Source organism: Sparassis crispa, assembly GCF_003851025.1.
Source record: "Sparassis crispa DNA, contig_000001F, whole genome shotgun sequence".
NCBI classification, from domain to species: Eukaryota; Fungi; Basidiomycota; class Agaricomycetes; order Polyporales; family Sparassidaceae; genus Sparassis; species Sparassis crispa.
The window spans coordinates 3,892,177-3,899,719 of NW_020939748.1; the positions used below are offsets into that span (position 1 = coordinate 3,892,177).

The 7,543-nt window shown below is 46.6% G+C and overlaps 1 protein-coding gene across 1 annotated transcript; it reads right to left on the reverse strand.

The window, feature by feature from the left end:
- Window positions 1-470: 470 nt before the first annotated feature.
- Window positions 471-966, reverse strand: SCP_0214070 (hypothetical protein; the record flags this gene model as incomplete). Its single annotated transcript, XM_027755309.1, has 4 exons — window positions 471-549; window positions 624-661; window positions 725-854; window positions 914-966. The coding sequence occupies 4 exons, from the start codon at window positions 964-966 to the stop codon at window positions 471-473; spliced, it is 300 nt and encodes a 99-aa protein (XP_027611110.1).
- Window positions 967-7,543: the final 6,577 nt, after the last annotated feature.

Genomic DNA, 7,543 nt, shown 5'->3' on the forward strand with positions numbered 1-7,543 from the left:
AGTCGGACAATTGTCAGCCGTAGACCCTGCTCTTCTCCAGGATTGTCATACGTATGATCGAGAGGTTCGAGGTCCCGATGCACGCCCTCCATCGCAACTCTCTCCGGCGCCCGCGTACAGGGAAGCGATTTGGCGTATCGTCTGAAGCGCAGACCCGCTCGAGGAATATGGGCGGAGTGAATAATACTGGTAAACCAATACTCGAAGCTTGAAATTTTGAAAGACCACAAGTGCGTATCGACCCGGAGTATAAAACATCAGATTCACGCAGTGAAACTGTAGTACGTCGACCCAGAAGGGACTGGACGCGTACGGTGACCTCGCGTCATCATCATGTAACATTCGAACGATATATCATCGAACGACGCACGTGCACACGGGAGCGCCTGCTCCTGCGGGTCTCGAGCGAAGAAACGTGGGCCCTGTCTCAGGACCAGACTCCGGAACGCGTCGCAGTAACATGAAGTTCCTCACCCAAAAAAACCACTGCCTGTACGAGACGACACGAGCAATTTGCGGCCCAAATGGGAGTTATAGGATAGACGCACGCTGCAAACGGTGAGAAGTAAGTTAGTAGCCGCAAGAGTTCCTGGTTGCCAAATTTGAGAACGATATCTAGGCACCTTGCGGCGATTTTCTGTTGAAGCAACCAGATAGCCTTCTATGAGATGGATTCGACGATCAGATAGAGTGAGCGGATAAAAAGATGAGCGCTAGCACCCACCGGCATTGGGAGCGAGCTTGCTGATTGGGGGTCAGAAGCTGGGATAACCCGAATGATCTCGAATGCAGATGAACCCGACGGACGGAGGCGCCATGAGAAACAGAATATTACGGGAGTATTCGTATTTCTGCTGTTGATGCGGCAGCTGGTCGAAAGGTCTTCTCTTAACGGCTACAGGACTTGACTTACCCGACTGGCAACTCCGCACATCTCATGTGCAAGGCACCGGCTCCAGGTTCCATTTCTCAAGATGTCCTTGCCCATAGTAATGATACAGTTCGCATCTTGATCCAGGAGGCCTGCCGCTCAGTCAAGCTCATGGTCACGGCCAGTCACGCGTCACGGCGATTTTCAGACCTCGCCAATATTTTTTTCTGGATTTTTGGGAATTTAGATTTCTTGAACTGACAAAAAAAGGCAAATGTTGGCCGGATTCATCAGGAAAACCCAACCTTCTCTTATGGAAGACTTTTGGGTCTGAGAACCCATATTTAAGACCATAAGTGTTCAAATAAGTCGAATTTCAGACACTCAGGGAATATGCCTTAGGCACTTTTTGTCCTTATGTCCTTAAATAAGGACTATAAGTCCGTTTAAGTTATTTAAGTGTCCTTTTAAGGAAAAGTGGGGTTTTCCTGATGTTGGTCAACGGTACTGGCAGGACTCCAGGAAAATTTCTCTCAAAGAACTATTTTCGGGAGTTTTGCACCAGACCTTAGGCCAAAGGGGACTATTCCAGGGATGTTCTGCATGTAAGGTTGGGCTCAGCCCTCTAATGTCACTTGCATTGAACTTGTCTTGTAAAACTAATCACATTGTAACAACTCGACAGATGGCCATTCTTCAAACGATGATTCAACGATGAAAATTAGTGGCTAAGGATCCTGAATTTTCATCATTAGTAATTCTCTCAAAGCACTGCATGAAGTGCTGGATTACTCTAGGGAAGGATTGCATCGGGATCAGGGCATTACAACCTCATTCTCACAATATCCTATACACATTACTATGTCGCAATTCATAGTCCGAGGAGCTCAGGAGTCCGAGGAGATGACCTGGCACGTTCCTCTGAATGTGCTCGGTTCAGTTTACCCTTTTTTACCTGTATTTACTCAACGCCTTGGCGTGATTGCTATGTAGCCAGCAGCGCTGATCATCGTATATACCTTACTAGTGCAGAGCAGGGGTATGGATAACCCTCAAGGGTAAGGGGTAAGGGTATTGGAGGATAAGGGTAGGGGTATGAACTTTTAGACCCTTGTACCCCTGGAAGGTATCACTGCATATAGTATATATAATGTAAGCAGTAATTGTATGGTGACTAAAGCCTAAGTATAGTCTAGATACAGCCTTAAAATATGTCTACAGAAGCTTCAAAGAAAAAAGAAGGCTATTACAAGCCTTAAACTTAATGTCTATGATGTTATTTCCTCAACTAAGGCAGATATTGAGGGGTATACCCTCAGGGTTTGGTACCCTTACCCATACCCTTACCCCTGGTGAAGGGTATGTACCCTTGGAGGGTAAGAGTAGGGGTACAGCTCAAAGTACCCAGGGGTATACCCCTGCTCTGCACTATACCTTACCGTTGCTCATCGGATACCCCAGAGACTCATTGTCCCTGTGCATTCATGGACGTCTCCCTTTTCCTATTTACATGTACTATTACTTACAGCTGTTGCAGTGACCTCTGTGTCACTGCAAGGTATGAATACATAGAGACTCATTGTTCTGGTGCATCCACTGACCTCCGTGTCACTGCAAGGACACTCTCCGGTCTGTCTGCCCTCCAACTGTATTCGCTGTGCTTAATCGGCTTTGCCATTCTGACCTGAGTTGGTCACCCTGTTGCTTCTCGCATCTCGATATACTAGTAATGTTAGAAATCGCGCTTTAGTATCCAATTAGGAAGGTAGTGATGGCGGGTCAAGATGCATCAGAGTGCATAATTACATGTTGTCGACTCAGGGTATGCACGAGCCTTGGCTGGAGGAGCTTTTGACTCCAGGTCAAGTAAGTGGTACTTCGCTGTGGTTCACTGGGCGTGGCAAAAGTGAAAGTATGCCGGGCTATCACAGTTGTTCATTGATATCAAATTTATGATAGTGGGTTAGGGACACACAAGCTATACGTGTGTTTCGTTGTCTGAAGTTGGGATGGTAGTCTGCACAATACAGATGGGGGAGTGTAGAGGGGGGATGCCTAGCAACCGTGTGCAAGGGCTTGTGTTCTGTCTTCTTATATGATGCCTATAACCAGTGCAGGGCTTAACGGGTTTTCTTATATGAGGTCTACAACCGGTGTCGACTCGGGGTACGCACGGGCCTTGGCCGGAGGAGCTTTGACTCCAAGGTCAAGTACGTGGTACTTCGCTGTGGTTCACCGGGCGTGGCAAAAGAGAAAGTACACCGGGCTATCACAGTTGTTCGGTGATATCAAATTTATGATAATGGGTTAGGGACGCCTGAGCTATACGTGTGATTTGTTGTCTGAAGTCGGGATGGGAGTCTGCACAATACAGATGGGGGAATGTAGAGAGGGATGCCTAGCAACTGTGTGCAAGGGCTTGCGTTCTGTCTTCTTACACGATGCTGAGTCTTCTGTATTCTCTTTTATCCATGTGCCTACAACCGTGTGCAGGGCTTTTACCGAGTACGTGTGTCCGAATACAATGTGCCTGGCCGATAACTTTCCTACGTGTTGTCCGAGAACTTTCTGAGAACGGGTTGAGTATCTAGCAACCGTGTGCTAGACTACTCAACAGAAACGATATGAGAGTGCAGTAGTTATGTTTCGTAACAACTCACTGCCTGCACTGAACTGACTTCATCGGGATCCTGTTGATTATGAGTAACAATGTTACTGGGAGGAGTGGAACAAACTCCTATTCTTTTGGTTTATCACTTTGTAGGGTAAGCTACAAGCGGAGGGAGAACTCTTCACTTATAGGGGGCTACAAGTGGGGAGAGAAGAACTGAGGGTCGGGGCGCCTCGGGGGTCCTTTTATACCTCTCGGGTGTCACCCGTTGTGACTGTTACATAGTAGTGTTATATGGCAGATTGGCCAATAGCAAAATAAGAGCATCACGTGATCAAAGGGGAAAGTAGAAAGGAAAAATGTCTTAGGACCTTCGTGTCCAATAGCATAAAGTGAGCAGGGAGAAACAGGGAAGACAAAACTCTTGGGACCTCTGTGTCCAATAGCATAAAGCGAGCAGGGAGAAGTAGGGAGAAAGCACTTTCCGAGTTTTTCCCGTCCAATAGCATAATGTGAGCGTCAGGTGACATGCTCGGCCAAACGTTCTCGGGTTCCGTCTTAGTCACGTGACTTCTTCGTCGAGCGCTTCACTGGTGGTTACGTGTTCACAAGCCAAACACTTTTGGTGCGTGACATCTGGGCGGCACAAAAAAATGCAACTGACCCCAGTTGCCCTCCTCGGACCATTCAGGTTCTTGATGAAGCATCAGAATCTTCTACACTGATGCTTGAATGGTCAGAGTGGTCATCTGAACTGCTGCTTCCATCATTTTCATAATTTTCCATTTCTTCGGCTAATTCGATAAGGCGTGGGTCATCACGATGCACGTACGGCAGCAGGCGAAATGCAGCAATGCTTTGTTTCCAAGGCGTTCCATCGAGATCCTTTAGAACATATGCTCTATTCATCGTCCGGCGTACCTCCTCGTAAGGGCCCAAATATTGGTCTTTGTGCTTGCGATCCATCTCCTTTTCGACTGTGTTGTTGTGTATGAGAACCAACTCTCCCTTCGTGTATATATCCTTGGTAAGGCAGTGCTTGAAATGTGTCTCGAATGCTTCTTTGGATTGGAGGCGATGATGACGTAGTGTGTCTGCAGCACGGGCTAAGTCTTCGGGTCTCTTCTGTAGTTGGCGAATGTGCATTGCTAGCAGGTTGCTGGTTGTCATTCCTGAATGATATCCCTCCATCATGAACGTTGCTTCGGTAAGGTCGAAAGGAAGCACGGGGTGGACTCTATACAGCAAATAATACAGGGAGAAACCAGTTGAGCGGCTGACAGTGATGCAGTCGGTGAAGAATGCATGATGTATGAGGTCGGGCCAGCGGTTAACTTGTCCGTTACATGCCTTGATAATTGATTCGCGTATAGTGAAGTGTCCACGTTCAACTACTCCATTTGCCTTTGAATTGTAGGCTGATATCCGCACTTGAGGAATTCCATAGCGGCGCATTAACTCCGAGAACGCTCCTTTAACTTCATTCCCATTGTCGGTCGTTACTTGTCCAACTGCTCCATATCGGCAAAATACTTCTTCTCAAATGAATCGTGCCACAGCTTTAGCATTGGCCATTGGCCTTGCGTAATGCTCGTCCTTCAGCTACTCGAGAAAGATCGTCTCATGCTGCAATGATATAGCGATGCCCTTTGGCGGTCGGCATGAACGTAATGTCCACATAAACCTTGGTGAATATTGTGGATGGGGCTGATATCAGGATGGGCACTTCCACTTTGCGTACACTTCGGATTTGACACTGGTGACATGATTGGACATGCTGCTGTGCGTCGTTCCACATTCCTGGCTAGTAGAAATGCTCTTTTAGGGTTTGCATGACAGCATATTCTCCTCGGTGTCCAAGTCCTTCATGTGCCTGAAACAAAATAGATTGTCGGGATTTCGTGGAGAGGATGACTCGTAACGAGGGCTTTCGTCCATTTCTCCAATATAGTTTTCCATTGCGCATAAGGAACCGTGAAGCTTTCTGGATAAATCGTCGTTTCTCTTGAGTGTTCGGGAAAATTGGTGTTTCAAGGGTCTGCAGAAAATGCTTGTAATCACTGAGGGTCTCGTCTTGATCACTTCGAGTAACAGTGTATGCCTTGACTGCATTTCCATGGGTTCTTTTTGTGTATCCAACCAGTGCTGATCCATAGCTTTGACCTCGGGCTCTGATTTCCATGTATAAGGCGATATCGTCCAACCAGAAATCATCATGTTCACTTGCTTCTTCGTCAGATGCCAATTCTCATCGTGATAGAGCATCGGGTCCTTTGTGTTTGTCAGCGGGCACATGGATGAGTGTAAAGTGAAACAATAGGACTTCTTGTATCCATCGATTGATAGTTGCATTGGGTTGCAAGTCTGGCTCATTCAGCATTTCCTTGATGTATTTTGCATCCACTTCCACTTGCAAGTTCCGTACTCCAATCAAATATAACCGATAGGCATGCAGCGCTCGGTACAGTCTGTAGAGCTCCAATTTCGGTTGTGAATATCTTGACTCTCGTTCGTTTATGGGGATCAATCCATAGCGCACCGGATGCTTTCGGCCTTCATTGTCATATTGTCCCAATATAAATCCAACAGCATACTTGCTTGAGTCCACAGATAGTACCACAGGATTGTCCACCTGGTAGTTAACTGGGCGAAGTGCTGGTGCGGGAGTGATAGCAGTTTTTAGCTCATCGAATGCATCTTGTCGCCGGTCGGTCCATTCAAAGTCGACAGTTTGACAAGTCAACTCCGTGAGTGGTCGGGTGATTAACGAGTACTGATGAATCCAAATGCGTATGGTTCCACATAGTCCTAAAAATGCGCGCACATCGCGTACTGTCTTCAAAACTGACCATTTAAGGATTTTCTCTATTTTCTGGTCATCAGGCAGGCATCCTTCCGGGGTGCATGTTTGTCCAACAATAAGGACTCGTTGGCGGGCCAATTGGAACTTCTTTCCTGAGAATGTGGCTCTAGCGTGTTCTATTCGATGCAAAATTCGGTGCACATCTAATGTATGTTCCCATATGAAACGTCTGATTCCGGGATTCTCCAATAATACTTCTGGTTCCCCATCTGCATCAGGGTACTCAGTGTCGGTTCCTTTGATCGGCAGGTCATCGATAAAGATATCTGCTTTGGTCGGGATTTCATCTTGCAATATGAAGGTCATGCAATTTTGAAATTCAGCAGACGAGTTCGTGAAGCCGGTGGGAAGTGATGTGATTCATAGCAGTCCCAAAGGAGTATGGAATGATGTCAGGTCTCGGCTGCTCATGTCCACTTTGCGTGCGTCAAATCTCCAATGAAGGTTTCCAACGGTGTAAACTTTTCTTCCTGCGAATGGTTCCACGAAGTCATCCAGTAAGGGCGGGAGTCCTGCGTCTCGGATGGTGACTTTGTTTAGCGGCTGTAGGTTGTGGACGATCCATAGTTTTCCATTTTTCTTCATCACGCAAAACCATCGTGAGCGATACGAGGACTGGCTGGCTTCATATACTCCAGCAGCCATCTTTTCCTTAAGAAGCTGGATAACTTTCTCTTTAATTCCTGACAGATGTGTAACATGTTTCAATATAAAACTCGCATAACTAACGCAATACTCTAGATATCGAGCTTGGCAAGCAGAGCGATCCAAGGTCAAGGCCAACAATAAGGCGACGAAAGCCAAGGCCAAAGCTGTCAAGGCTGCACATGCCAGAGCTTGTATTTATGGCGAAGCTTATGAGCTAGACTTCGCATGCACTGGAGACCAGGAAGAAGTTGATGCTGAAGGATTCAGAGGGAAGGGAATATCGCGGGTTTAAGATTGACGAGGAATTTTTCTTTGTACTCGCTGTCACACTTGCTCAACCTCTCCACTCACTCGTCTAAGTATTATACTCAAATATCGATCACTGCATGTTTGCGCTATTACTCTGTCTCTTTTTAGTCACTGAAGTGCTTGGTCATCTTTGCTGACTAATGTCTGACACTTAGAAGGACAATAGCGAGGTAGGTTTCTATTGTCTTTATTATTTTTATTATCCCCCACTCTCTTTTGTTTTATCCAGAGTCATTTCTTA